The 14,377-nt window shown below is 42.8% G+C and overlaps 1 protein-coding gene across 6 annotated transcripts in view; it reads right to left on the bottom strand.

The window, feature by feature from the left end:
• The window catches only part of IKZF3 (IKAROS family zinc finger 3), an 86,743-nt gene that overhangs the window by 36,379 nt on the left and 35,987 nt on the right, over positions 1-14,377 (bottom strand). For 3 of the 6 annotated variants that reach the window (XM_053262955.1, XM_053262954.1, XM_053262958.1), the window contains 4 exons: positions 4,469-4,732; positions 3,721-3,888; positions 1,741-1,857; positions 79-180 (listed from right to left, as the gene is read on the bottom strand). In XM_053262955.1, the coding sequence (XP_053118930.1) occupies positions 79-180; positions 1,741-1,857; positions 3,721-3,888; positions 4,469-4,732 (651 nt within the window). Of the gene's footprint in view, positions 1-78; positions 181-1,740; positions 1,858-3,720; positions 3,889-4,468; positions 4,733-6,593; positions 6,680-14,377 lie in introns of those variants that run through there. The other 3 variants (XM_053262959.1, XM_053262956.1, XM_053262957.1) reach the window with 3 other exon arrangements.

The raw sequence follows: 14,377 nt of genomic DNA, 5'->3' as shown, positions 1-14,377 counted from the left end.
CTGGACTGCAGAAGCCACAGAATAGACTGTGCCAAACCACTGCAATCAAACCCTTGAATAGGGTTACCAGACCCACACCTGAAGATCCTGGCAGTCCCTTTAAATGCCTCAAGACAGCCATTGTGCTTTCTATCTCATTTCTCCATGGATACCTTTGGTCCACCCTTCTCCATCTGTCTGCTGTGGGGTAAAACAAAGAGATCAGCTTGCTATAGCAGACAGGACAGGTTTGAACTGGCCAAGGGGGACAGTGATTCAGTGAACATATCTTTCCTATTTTGGAGATGGAGTTTCAGTGCATCAGCCTTTCGCACCAACTATTCTAATGACCACGAGGGGAATTGAGAGTAGAAGTAGTTAGTGAGGATCCCCTTACCTGTCCCTACTTTGGCTCTACTCTATGAAACCTGCCTCGAGTCCTCAGGTATTTCCTGTAGCGAGTCAGTTCTACTTCCTTTAGCATCTCTCCCCTCATATTCATAATGTAGCTAATAGTTAGGATAGGTCTTTCCTATCTCAAATGTACTTAACCTAATAAATCTTATTTACTTTATACTGCACTACAATCACCATGCTTGTTTTTTTATTAATTGCAACAATAAGGCTCTGCCCTACTTCATAACTGGAGTGGGCAGCTTGCTTCCTCTTGGTGCTTTGCTAAACAATCACAAATTGCAACACCCCACCATCTCAAGGGGGCATCTCTGTATAAGGCTGTGATAGCCTGTTGTTCGATTATGCACTTTGAGTCTGAACTGGCTCCTGGAAGTTTTACACACGAGGCTTTTAAAGCCCTTTAACTCACATCTCCTCCAAAATGGAGGGGGTGCATTCACATATCGGCCAGATTTACCCTGAAGTCCCTGCAGATTATAGGGAAGCAATTCACACACAATTCGGGATTTTCACTGTGTGTTATAGTGTAGCCCAATTTATATCCAGGGTAAAAAAATCCACTTTTTGTGGCAGATTTTTTGGACAACTTCGAGTTCGCAGTAAAGCCTCCCAGTAAACTCATGGTAAAGCCTGCTGTGTGTAAAATTCCCTGGGAATTATTCGCACATGGCTCCATGCTTTGGGGTAAATGTTGAGCGAAGCCACTTCGAACTACACTCACAGCATTGAGGGAAGCAGCCCCTCCCCTCTGCTCTCGGATTTTGTTTTGAAACAAGTTCACATGGCATGCTCTGTGTTTTCCTTCTAGCTAATGGGGGTGGGTGGGGCAGGGGGAGAGTGAGGGCTTCCTTAAGAGCGATATCTTCGTTTTTAAAGAGAGTATCCCTGTTATCATGCTAATAATTCTATGGCAGTTCCTCTCTCTATTTGCTCCAGCATTTTCAGAAAAAGTAGCTTAAAACCAGCATTTTAGAAATCTGGAAATACATTGAGATAAGCTAGAATTTGCATCACAAAGCCTGATTTGTGTGTGGAGTGGGTCCAAGAATCTCGACGGGACTTTGGGGTAAATTTGGCTGGTGTGTGAAAGCACACACTCTCCTCTGAAGTAGATTTGGAGTAGAAGCCCTGTGTGTAAATCCTCCTGGTGTTATGAGTGTTTGTAGCCATTAACTTGTGCCATTTTTAAAATTTCCCCAGCATCCCTAAAGAGCTTCACAGATGCCACACCTTCCCTCAACAAGAAAGGGAGTTAATTCCTTATGGGGCTGTGTTCCTTCATCTTCCTATCAGCACTGATTTAATTCAGAATTGTCTGTATCTAATGGCTTTTGAGAAGCTCACCAGCTTCACTGAGGCCAGCATTCTGCAAATAAGTCCGGCATCTCTCTTTGTGTTCTTCCAACGAGCTCCTTTGCTTATAGCTCCGTCCACAGAATTCACACTTGAATGGCTTCTCCACTGAAAGAATAAAGGCATAAACCAAAGGCTCAATATGTTCAGTTTATTCATTATGGACATTTATATCCTGCCTCTCTGTTATCAAAACAACACCCAAGATGGCTTACAGAAGCATTGGCTTACAATAACAAAAATAGAGTCATTTAAAAAAAATGAGACAGCAGTTAATGAAAAAACATGCAGCAATAAAAGCAGCAAACATCAATCAAATTACAATATAAAAACGAGGAACAGGAATAAAAAGAAAGTAAAACAATACTCTTATTAATCACTTTACATTTCTCTTTTAACAAATAAAGTGCTTAAAATCTTGATCTTGTTCATGCTACCCTAGAACAAGTCCTGCAAAGTAAATCACATTTGCACCAAGGACTGGAAAAATCCCAGGTGCCCAACTGAGGAATTAAAACTATTCCCACCCTGCCAACACACACACACGCCTGGATGTACCCCTTTTACAGATGGAGTTGGTGAAGAAAGAAGTGCCTTGCATGGGTTACCAAGAGAGTTCATGCCTAACAAGAACATCATTGTGTATGCCCCATAGTCCTCCAAACCTTCCTTGCCTGCCCACTTCCTTCATCCGAACAGTGCACAGCTCCTTTTGTCCCTTGGGTCTACAGCAGGTTTTGCCCCAATCCATTTTAAAAAAAATATTATTTAACATATTTGTATACCGCCCAAAACACAAGTCTAAATGCAGTCCTAGGCTTCTCCTTCCTTCTGTTCCTTGGTTACACCACCCGTTCCACCCTTTTTATCCATTGTTCTATCCTGTCCCACTTTCTTTAGCTTTCCTCCACCAGCCTCACTTGCAGTCTTGTGTTCCTCCCCACCTTTCAGGTCCCCTCCTGGTCACACACTGTGAAATTTAATTAGAGCCCCCTTTTGCCTCAGTTCCTTGTCTCCTCTGCCCTTTCTCTCAAGCCTCCTCTTAACCTTCTTCAGCTTCCTGTTTCTAAAGTCATTGCCTTCTTTGCACACTACTTTCAGCCATTATGCTTCTGCACTCCTTGCTCCTTACTTTCCTTATCTCCGAAGACCTCTTTTCAATCTTCGGTATGTGTCAAAAGCTACTTCTGTTCCTACTGTCTCTGTGAAATTTCAATTCAGATCAAACTGACACCCTTCACTTCTCCCACAGAAGCTGGACTGGAAACGTTTTCATCATTTTGTTCCCTGTGAGGCCAGAATGTTAAATTGACACTGACTGACATCTTGCCTAACAAAGCACTAGGGTAATGAGCAAAGTTGCATTGGCCCAAGAAGATCACATAGTTGCGCTAAAAAATATTTTTGCAATTGCAACTGCACACTTGCTCAAAAGTGCAATTTAAAACAAATGAGATGTGTTGCAGTTGTGCATTGTTGCACAAGCGGAGGCATGCTTGTGGTAGCACAATACTAGTCTGCAGTGCAGCTTTGCACTAGTGCAACGTCTTTCCGCAACCATTACATCAATCAGGATGCCAGCCAGTGCTTTCTACATAGCTATATAAGAATAATGTATTAACATTCTCTATCATCACAGCAGCTCAGCCAATCAGTGTCAGAGGTTTCACTTCCACAAGCACAATGCAGTATAGATTATTGGTTGCTATGACTAGTCATCAATTCTTTTTGCTTACAGCAAAAAAGAGGTTTGCATAGTCACAGTCTCCGGTACGAGTGGAACACATCCGCATCAGCATTTTGATCAGCTTGTGTGGTTATCTGACTCTCACGCAGTCTCTGGGTACAAAAATGATTACTCATAGCCATGGGATGATATAAGGTTTGGAAAACAGACAGTAAGAAAAGAGGCTGAAAGAACTGGGTCCATTCAGCCTAGGGGGAAAACATGATGGTTTTGAAGTCACTTACCAGAATGTGTCCTTAAGTGGCCGGTGAGTGCATCTCTCCTTTGACAAGCATAGCTGCAAAGGTGGCATTTGAATGGCTTTTCCCCAGTGTGAAGTTTAACATGGCGGAGAAGGTTGCCCTTTTGAGTAAAGGAGGCTCCACACTGGTTACAATGGAAAGGGCGCTCACCTTAAAAACAGCATGCATAAGGGGAAGGAAAAGGCATGGCTATCAATAATGTATACTCTTTGCTAATGCCCTCCCTTAACCCATACATTCAAACACTTTTGCTTTAAGAGACCTTAGGGATATGAGAGAGAGCTTCAGCCTGTCTGCCATTACCTATTTCTGGCCAAGGGAGAGAAAGGTATGGCGACCTAATAGAACTGGGAGGGGGGGGGGGCCCGGCTGGAACTGCCATATTTCTGATAGCTGAGCCACATTTTTTTCCTGAATTAAAATTAGTGGCATACAGTTCACTCGTATAGCCAGAAAACATTTACTATTTGTGTGTAAGATTAATGGTTACCCAATCTCAGAGGAGCCCATTACTGTGCTTCTGTGTGAGTTACTGTTTTGTGTGTACCTCCTGACCGGCAGGGCTTCACTTGCTCTGCTTCTGCCTCATTAGTCATCTTGCCCCCACACTCACTTGAACATGTGTGGGTGGCAGCTGGAAATTTACTGGGCTGTTACTGGTTATGGGAACACCATCACTTCAAATCCTGTCAAAATGGACCTTGCCTTGGGATGGTCTAAAAGTAATTACCAGTATGGCTGCGCTTGTGAACCATCAAAACATTAAGGCTGATGCAGGGCAGTCCACAAATGTCGCAACTCAGTTTTCCACTAGTTGGTCTCATGAGGTCGTAGGGCCCAGAATGTCTCTCAAGCTCAATGCTTTCGTACTCTCTGTACTCCCGCCGACAGTTATAAAGGATCCCAGGCTCTCCTCGATTTCCCATTGGCTCAGGATTCAAAACTCCTTCATTCTTTTCAGGGAATTCACCTTTGACTTTCAGCAAGCCATCTTCTGGGGAGAGGACAGGGATAGGGAAGACATAACTCAAAAGTGAGGAGATTGGTATTAAAAAAATCCAAAGAAACATTAATTGCTATAGCAAACTGCAAATTTTCCCCCTAAGAAACAGCATGTACAATAATTCAACTTAATTTTCTTAGCTTTCCTATTTTAGCCAGGCTTACATATTTTGGATGAATAGGGCTAAAGGGCTGAATGCTCATAGAGATTTTTGGCAACTTCTAACCTGTTTGAGATAGAAAATGGGCAACAGCATTGTTGCATTTACAGCTTTCTCTATGTTATAACCCCTTCTTTATCCCCCTACAACCAAACGATTAGGGCAGAACTGCAGTCATTTTTGCACAGAGCAAAGGGTTAGGTTTGGGGTAGGGTAACAATGAACAAATTGTGTACTCTCCATGGAGTAATCTCATTTCCAGCATTGACAGACAACAGTGCTAAAATTTTATAGTAGCTTTTGTGATTTAAAAACTTTAGAAAGCTTTTAAGATACTGTCGCAAATTTGGCCACTACAAGCCCAATAGTCAGGACAATAAAAACACAATAGCACACTGAAAGCTGAAAGTATTGCAATGCTATCATGATGTCTATGCAGCCTTACCGCTAGGTATATAGATCTTTTAAAAATCACAGTGAGCATTTGTCCCCCTAGATGGTACCAACCATGCCAGCTGGATCATGTACGATTTGATGCTTCTACATCTCCTTTTTAAAACACTGAACAAATTTGTACTGGTTTTTTTAAAAAAAGAAGAAGGTAGAAGTCAAATATGAGGCGCCATTCAAGCCATTTAAATCACTTTGGAATACCTACCCTCTTCTAACTCAACCCTTCCTAATCTACAACCGGCAATGAGAGAAAAAAGAGTGAGAAAAGAAGAAGAAAATTAAAAGAAAGAGAAAAGAGGTAAAGCTGAGGATAGAGAAGAAAAAATGGTGACACTAAGATAAGATGAATCTTTTTAGGCTTTGGAGTCTAACATCTGAGATATTTAGAGCTGCAACATGGAAGTGTTTCAAGCTAAGGTCATAGATGACAAGAGTATTTCATTTATTTTACACTATTGTTTTATTGATGCCTAATTCTAAAATTTATTCTACCCATTGATTAATCCATATCTCCTTTAACACTAAGTGACGCTGAAGCCTTGTGGTCAACTGAGGTCAGGAGGGTTCTGAATTCCTGAGTGGCTACAGGACGAAGATAACTGCATGCAGCCAGAAGCTACCAAAGCCAGCTGTCCATGGTATTAGAGCCACCAGGCCGATTTAAGTATGTGGTTATCCAATTCTAACAACTGCTTCAGAAGTTGGAAAAATGGGATGAGTTATCGATACTGAGAGTTTTGTCATACATTCTTAAAAGCAGAGACTTCATTGGGTACTGCACAGTTAGGACTAAGTAAGTCTTGTTTACCTTAATTAGACCACATATATGGATATATGGCCATCTTGAAATAATTATAAAAACATTAATTAAAATAGTACTAACATGCTCCAGGCTTTGTGAAGTCAGTAGATGCACCAAGACTCCAGGGGAGCACAGAAAGGCAACATTGTTCTACACAAATGGGTGTAATGAAGCCCTGGTGGATTTTTATTTATTTTTTAAAAAACATTTTTTTATAAAAGGAGGCTGTAATTTTGAACAGAAGAATTGAGAGGATAGTGCTAGAGAGGAGGGCGCTTAACCCTTTCTCAGCCAGTCTTTTTTGGCTTTTGTTTGCTAAAAATCACCCATGTTTACCCCTGTAGCCCTGCATCTGGAACCCAGAATGAGGAAAAGCAAGAAGGAAGAGCGATGTTGAATGGGAAAATGGCTAGCAGGAAAAGGTTAAGCACACCCACACATGGTTTCTCCAGTCAAAATTGCAGGCTGCTCCTGGGGCTGCTTTTCAGTGGAAACAAACAAATTGCTGGGACTTCTCCACACACATTTGTTTCTAATAAGTAGTTTGCTTCTAAAAGGTTCACGTTTCCCCCCAGTTCCTATACTTGAAAATATAATACTTGAAAATGTGCAGGCAATGGCTGCCAACTTCTAAGAAGCCAGGAAAAGAGTGACTGGGCAAGATTTCCAGGAGGGTGGAATTTCACTAACCTGCATAGTTCCATGCCCCTCTCTATAGCTAGCAGCAATACAAAAATAGTAAAAATGGCACAATATGTTTTGCAAATTTACATCATCTATACAGAATTTTGTTTCTTTTGAGATTTTTTAAGCATAAAATTACACACAACTCTGTCTATAACTGCACACATTCATAAGAATGCCTCTTCCACACGGTCCTTGGTTTATGCCTGATTTTTTTAAAAAAATATTACCAGCTTAGAATATGTATAGTACTTTCAAGTGTTCCAAAAACTTCACACACATTAACTTATTGTAATCCTTACAACTTGGTTAAGAGGTTAATATAGAAATATATTCCTATTACTATTCCTGTATTGCAAATGCAGGGAGATGGTCCTTCAGGCGGAGGGCTTTTTTGCCCTTACTTTTTTAACTCTCGGCACCAAACTACATGTGAAAGACTGAAAGTGACTTTCCCAAGTCCACCTAATGAGCTTGGGGCAGAGGCAATATTCGAAATTGGGGCTTCTTGATTTGTGATTCAGAAGGCTGTTCACACAAGCAGCCCAACCGCAGCATTGGGCAGCCCTACCTGTGTAGGGCTGCTCATGTGATGCACCAGGATCAGCCTTGATCCTGGTGCTGCCCTCCCGGGTAGCCCAGGTTTCTTACCTGACCATTTACCTAGATAGAAGGGCACAAGCGCAAGCGCGCCCTTCTACCTAGGTAAACAGTTGCATGACTGCTCAGGCTGCACACAGCCCAAGCAGACACAGAGCTGCGAGCCTAGAGCGTGACTCGTGTGGTGCATTGTGGGATTTCTGGAGGCTGGACAGCATTTCTCCAGCCTCCAGAATGCCGCATGGCTTACCAGTCTGCAGTAGCCATTGTTGTGTGGCGGAGCAGCAACAGCAGCAAGACAAACATGTGGGGGAAGGTACGTATACTCCTGCCCTCCCTAGCCACCAGGGATATTGTTCATCTGAATGGCCTTAGATTCTTACTTACAATGCTGCACCAGCTCTATTGCTAGTCACCCTGAGATGTCATGACTGGGCAGGATAAAACCTAGATAAAATAAGTACAAAACAGGGGGGAATTTGGCTAGGGTTGGACACCATAGAGAAGGATCAAGGGATTATAAACAAATTGAATCGATATATGACTCAACAATGCAAGTGATGAGTCAAAGGAAAAAATTATTTGGGGTTGTTCTGTATGTACAAACTGGTAGGTCTAATTTACCATTCAGTAGTTCAGATTAAAATTTGCTCTCAAAAATTTCTCAAGGTTTTTTTTTCTATGGCTATTGATGATGAATATTTGTCAAATATTCATAGAAGCCCAGCAGAGAGGAAGGGGGAAAGTCCATACAATTTCCACCCGGTGCTGCCTAGAGTGAGAGACCAGATGGTTGCTGGGGTTCCTTCTGCTGTTGCCTGCCTGCTTCTGCTTCCCCTGTAGGGCTGCAGCCTCAGGGTAACATCTGTGGGAAGTTTGGGCAGGATTGGGACCAGCCCCTGAGTGCATCAGCTGTTCCTTGGGTCACCTGCTCAGTTTTGGGCTTTATAGGAAAACTCCTTGTGGTGGCAGGCCCACCCCTTTGGGGGAGCCACATTGGGGGTGGGTGGGGGCCTCTGTTTAATTAATTTTAAGATGTTTTGGACTTAGGTTGAAGTTATTGTAATGTGTTTGGGTTCATCTTGAGGGGGGCGGGACGGAGATGCCTTTGACTATGGGGCAGCTATCCTGGTGGTGGTGGAGAATAGAAGAAGTAATGTTGTCAGGTCAGCAGGCCATTCCAGGGGAAGGGTAGTCAGAAATTTAATACAGTAGCTGTCTCCCCTTCCAGCTGTCCTGGCAGCTCTTTGACCTCAGGGAGCACTGCCAACAACCCACATAGCCTTACCCTGCTCCTCTGTAATGCCAGGTCGGTCCAAAATAAACCTGAACTCATCCATGTTTTGATCATGGATGAAGGGACCGACCTGGTATGTGTTACTGAGACTTAGTTGGGGGAGGCTAGTGGTCCAGTCTGGTCCCCGCTTCTTCCTCCAGGGTATTCTGTAGAGGAGCAGGTGAGGGGACGTGGGTGGAGAGGTAGAGTGGCTGTGGTCTATAAGGATAACATCTCCCTTACCAGGGTCCCTGTTAGGGTATCAGACCATATTGAATGTGTGTACTTGAGTTTGGGGACCAGGGGTAGATTGGGACTTCTGTTGGTTTACCGATCGCCCCACTACCCAGCAGAATCCCTTACTGAGCTTGTGGACTTGGTCGCGGAACTCACGTTGGAGTCTCCCAGACTCTTGGTGCTGGGGGCCTTCAATGTTCGTTTCAGGACCAATCTGTCCAGGGCAGCTCAGTTCATAGTGGCCATGACAACTATGGGCCTATCCCAAGTGGTCTCTGGACCGACGCATATTGCAGGTCACACGTTTGATTTGGTCTTTTACTCAGATCAGGGTGGTGTTCCATGGGTGGAGACCCATGTGATTTCATTGTCATGGACGGACCACCATCTAGTTAAGGCTGGACTTACAACCACTTCCCACCTCTGCACGGGTGAGGGGCCTATTAGAATGGTCCGCCCAAAGAGGTTATTGGATCCAGTAGGATTCCAAGAAGCCTTGGAGGGATTCAATGTTGGCTTTGCCAGAGATCCTGTTGATGCCCTGGTTAAGAATTGGAACAACTTGTTCACCAGAGCAGTAGACACGATTGCTCCCAAGCAACCCCTCCAACCCGCTTCAAAATTGGCCCCTTGGTATACGGAATATCTACGGGGGCTGAAGCAGCAAGGTACGCGACTGGAATGCAAGTGGAGAAAGACTCGACTCAAATCCGACAGATTGTGACATAGAGGACATCTAAAGATCTATGCTCAGGCAATACATGTGGCAGAGATGATTCTTTTCTGCCTGTATTGCCTCTGTGAGTTCACGTCACGTTCAGGGTTGTGAGGGAACTAGTATCTGCTCCCCCTCCCTTGAACCAGAATTTGGAGTCATCGGTTACCCGCTGCGATGTGTTTAAAGAGTTTTTTGCAGATAAAATCTCTCGGATTCGGGCTGACCTAGATGGAGACCACACAATTAATTTGATGTCTGGACTGGAGGTGCCCAACAATAGCTCTTATGTGATTTGACTGGATCGGTTTCAGTTTGTGACTCCTGAGGATGTGGACAAGCTGCTTGGAGCAGTGAGGCCTACCACTTGTTCTCTTGACCCTTGTCCAACATGGCTTGTTCTATCTAGTAGGGAGGCTGTTGTAGGCGGCCTGGTGGAAATCATAAATGCTTCTCTGAGGGAGGGCAGGATGCCTCCTTGTCTTAAGGAGGCAATCATTAGACCTCTTCTAAAGAAGCCTGCATTAGATCCCTAAGAGTTGAGCAATTATAGGCCTGTTTCCAACCTCCCATGGATGGACAAGGTAATCGAGAGGGTGGTGGCCTCTCAGCTCCAGGCGGTCTTGGAGGAAACTGATTATCTAGACCCATTTCAAACTAGTATTCGGGTGGGCTATAGGGTGGAGACTGCCTTGGTCGGCCTGATGGATGATCACCAATTGGGAATTGACAGAGGAAGTGTGACTCTGTTGGTCCTTTTGGATCTCTTGGCGGCTTTCGATACTATCAACCATAGTATCTTTCTGGAACGTCTGAGGGTGTTGGGAGGCACTGTTTTACAGTGGTTCCGCTCCTACCTCTCGGATAGATTCAAAATGGTGTTGATTGGAGATTGTTACTCTTTGAAATCTGAGCTTAAGTATGGTGTCCCTCAAGGCTCTGTACTTTCCCCAATGCTTTTTAACATCTACATGAAACCGCTGGGAAAGATCATCAGGGGATTTGGAGCTGGGTGTTACCAGTACACTGATGACGCCCAGATCTACTTCTCCATGTCAACTTCTTCAGGAGCTGGCATATCCTCCCTAAATGCCTGCCTGGAAGCAGTAATGGGCTGGATGAGGGAGAATAAACTGAATCCAGATAAGACGGAGGTACTTTTTGTGCGGGGTCAGAAATCTAGAGTCCGTTTTGATCTACCTGTTCTAGACAGGGTCACACTTCCCCAAAAGGAACAGATTTGCAGTCTGGGAGTACTTCTGGATTCATACCTCTCCCTGGTTTCTCGGGTTGAGGTGGTGGCCAGGGGTGCTTTCTATCAGCTCCAGCTGATACACCCATTTCTTGAGATCAATGGCCTCAAAACAGTGGTACATCTGTTGGTAACCTCCAGACTTGACTTCTGTAATGCACTCTACGTGGGGCTGCCTTTGAACACAGTCCGGAAACTTCAGTTGGTTCAGAATGCGGCAGCCAGGTTGGTCTCTGGGTCATCTCGGAGAGACGACGTTACTCCTTGACTGATGGAGCTACACTGGCTGCCAATAAGTTTCCGGACAAAAACCAAAGTGCTAGTTAGTAAACGGCTTAGGACCTGGGTATCTAAGAGAGCGTCTTCTTCACTATGAGCCCCACTGCTCATTGAGGTCATCTGAGGTGGTCCATCTCCAGTTACCCCTGACTCATTTGGTGGCTACACAGAGATGGGCCTTCTTGGTCGCTGCCCCAAGTTTGTGGAATGCACTCTCTGCTGAGATATGATCCTCCCCATCTCTGTCAATTTTCAAAAAACACCTGAAAACCCATCTTTTTGCCCAAGCTTTCTCAGCTTTCTCAAAAAAAAATTTAGGTTTTAATCTCTGGTTTGTTTTTAAATTGTTAAATTGTATATGTTTTTAACTTGTTTATGCTATTGTTAACCGCCCAGAGACGAAAGTTTGGGGCGGTATACAAATTTGATAGATAAATAAATAAATAAACTCAGAATATTAAAATATGCACAGAATATTTGATATCTTAATTTGATATCCTATAGTATTTGATACTTGGCCATTGATATGATTGCATACAACATTATTTCATCTTAACTTACATCAATACTATTATACTATAGACTGCATTTGATGGTTGACATGCAGTGGTATTTAGTAATTTGACAGATATGACAGAAAACATGCAATGGTACAATGTATTTTATAGCAGACCTCTTATGAGATTTCATATTTCAAGCCAAAATCAAAACAAGTGATGTTAACGTCTAAAGCACTGGAATGTCCACATCTAAAATAAACATTTCCATTCAAAACTAAACTTCAACTTTGAATTTTTTTGATTCAATAGTTAGATGGAGAAAGTACACATTTCAACCATTTTCAAATATTGATGAGTATTAATTGGAGTTGTACCTTAAGTGATTTTGTGGGGTTTTTTCCCTTTGAGTGTGCTGCACCTGAGGATCTCCCATTATTTCTCCTGGGTTTGCCAAGTGAGCTACCAGCTGATTGGTGCATATTACCCATGGATTACATGTATCTTGCAAGGATCAGATAAGCAGCATCAGTAAATGAGAATCTTCCAAATAAACTCTGTCGAGGTAGCCAACAGACAGCAGAATGGCTGGCTAGTTGTTTCAGAGACCAAGCATGTTGGGATGCTCAGGCACCTGGACACCTCCTGCTCAGTGGCAGAGATGACCTGGGAAAATCACAGCCTTTCATCCATGGTGGAAGACATACAATTGTTTGTATCACAGTCCCTAATTCAAATGTTTGGCAGGGTTTTGCATGAAGAAAACAAAACAAAACTGCAAAACCAGTTTGACCAGGGATAATGGTTGGGGGTAGGGGTGGATAATAATGCCTGTATACACCATGGAAAGTGATGCTTCTCTTAACTTTTTTTTTTTTTTTTTTGGAAATTTTATTTTCAACAAATACAGCACATGTGTAAAAACTGTGCAGCAATGGAAAAAAAAACAATAAAAACTCAAATATAAGCCAGAAATTAATAGCCATTTTAAATTATTTTGAGCTAATGGTGTCACTATTCCCTGCGATATTATACAAATGTATCCAGTTCATCATGATTTGCTGAATTATGAATCAGAAGTTCGTCTTGGTTTGAAATGTTAGATGAGATTCTGTGCATGCATGAAAAGCATTCATTAACCCCATCCTCTTGATGAAACTCGAATGCCGTGAACTATCGATCTAACCAAGCAGCCTTTAAAAAAATCTAATTAGGTAAATTGTTCCTAGCAAATATTTTATGTGTATTTTTGTCATCCACCCAGATCTAAAAATTTCTCTTTTTCTCAGGGGTGCGTGTGATTGAATTTGCAAGTGGTTCTCCACCACAGCTGTGGAATGGGTGCAAGGCAGGTGAACCAAGCCACAGGGGCCTACAATTATGTGCATGCATGCAGCACCATCAACAAAATGCACCAACATTATGAATCAGGGAGAACTCTCAGAAAACACACAAGCTTCTTCCAAGGGCTTGCCACAGAGGCTCACAAATGCTGAACCAATTATGAATTGAACTGAGGGAGGCTTTCAACCCTCCCAAAAAATAAGTATCTGGCTGTAGTCCAGGAGCTGTGAAGGGCTGTAGTTATTTTAGTGAAAGGAATGTACTCTGCACAACCCAGTGCAGTAATATTCTTTTTTACCATTACTAAGCAAAGATGTACCTTTTATTTGGGGGCACCTTTTATTTCCCTTTCTTTTTTATTTTTTTAGATACACATTTTGGGACACGGAACCATTTTCTGTTTGTTTGTTTGTTTGTTTGCTGTGTCAACTGTGTTGAGCATTTTGTTGAAAAGCAGTGTATAAATATTTGTAGCAATAAATAATAAAAATAATAATAAATATAGGTTCTAGGACTGAGCACCAGCTCAAAAGATAACTTAGGTCTGGTGACCTGGAGCTTTTCCAGATAGCAGGCTTTACTACAGCTTTACTGTGAGTTTGAATTTGCCCCAAAAACCCGATACAAAAAGATGATTTTTTTACCTCTGACATAAATTGGTCCAGGCTGTAACACCCAATAAAAAGCCCAACTCATGTGTGAAGTGCTCCCCAATATCTCTCACAGATATTGGTGCGAAAATGGATGATGTACGAACACACACTCTCCATTCCCATGGAGAAGCGAACTAAAAACCCCATCTGAGAATGTTCCTGGGAACTGCTGCCACCAGGCACTGGCCATTTTGAAACTAGGTGCATTGTATCCATTGCTACCACTGTTTTGGAACATTTAGTAAGCAGTGGAGGTTCTCATGGCCTTTGGCATAAACTAATAAATCACAAGATGATCAGATGAAATTTCAAGACTGGAATTTAAATATTTAAGGGACTCAAAAGCAAAATAAAATTCCGAGAAGAATCATGAAAAGAAGCAATGATCAAATAGGACATACAGCATACACGGGCTGACATCCAGACTTAACACAAACATGTTGCACTAGTGTAAGGATGTTGAGCTAGCTAATTTTGTTCAGTTGTAAGCTTGTGCTCCAGATTAGTGTTGCGTTGGCACAACAGGTTGTGCAATCTTATATGTCCCAGAGAAGGTTGTTGCTAATGCAACATCACAGAACACCAAAACCTCATGCAGCTCCGCAAACTTAAGTGTGTGCAAGCGTCCTCATTGTGCTAGTGCAGCACTAGTAAGGCTGTCAGTCACTGTTCTGCTATGTGTAT

Source organism: Hemicordylus capensis, chromosome 6, assembly GCF_027244095.1.
Source record: "Hemicordylus capensis ecotype Gifberg chromosome 6, rHemCap1.1.pri, whole genome shotgun sequence".
In the NCBI taxonomy this organism is placed as follows: Eukaryota; Metazoa; Chordata; class Lepidosauria; order Squamata; family Cordylidae; genus Hemicordylus; species Hemicordylus capensis.
Note: the sequence above shows the minus strand (reverse complement) of the source record. Positions and strands in the feature narration are given on the sequence as shown.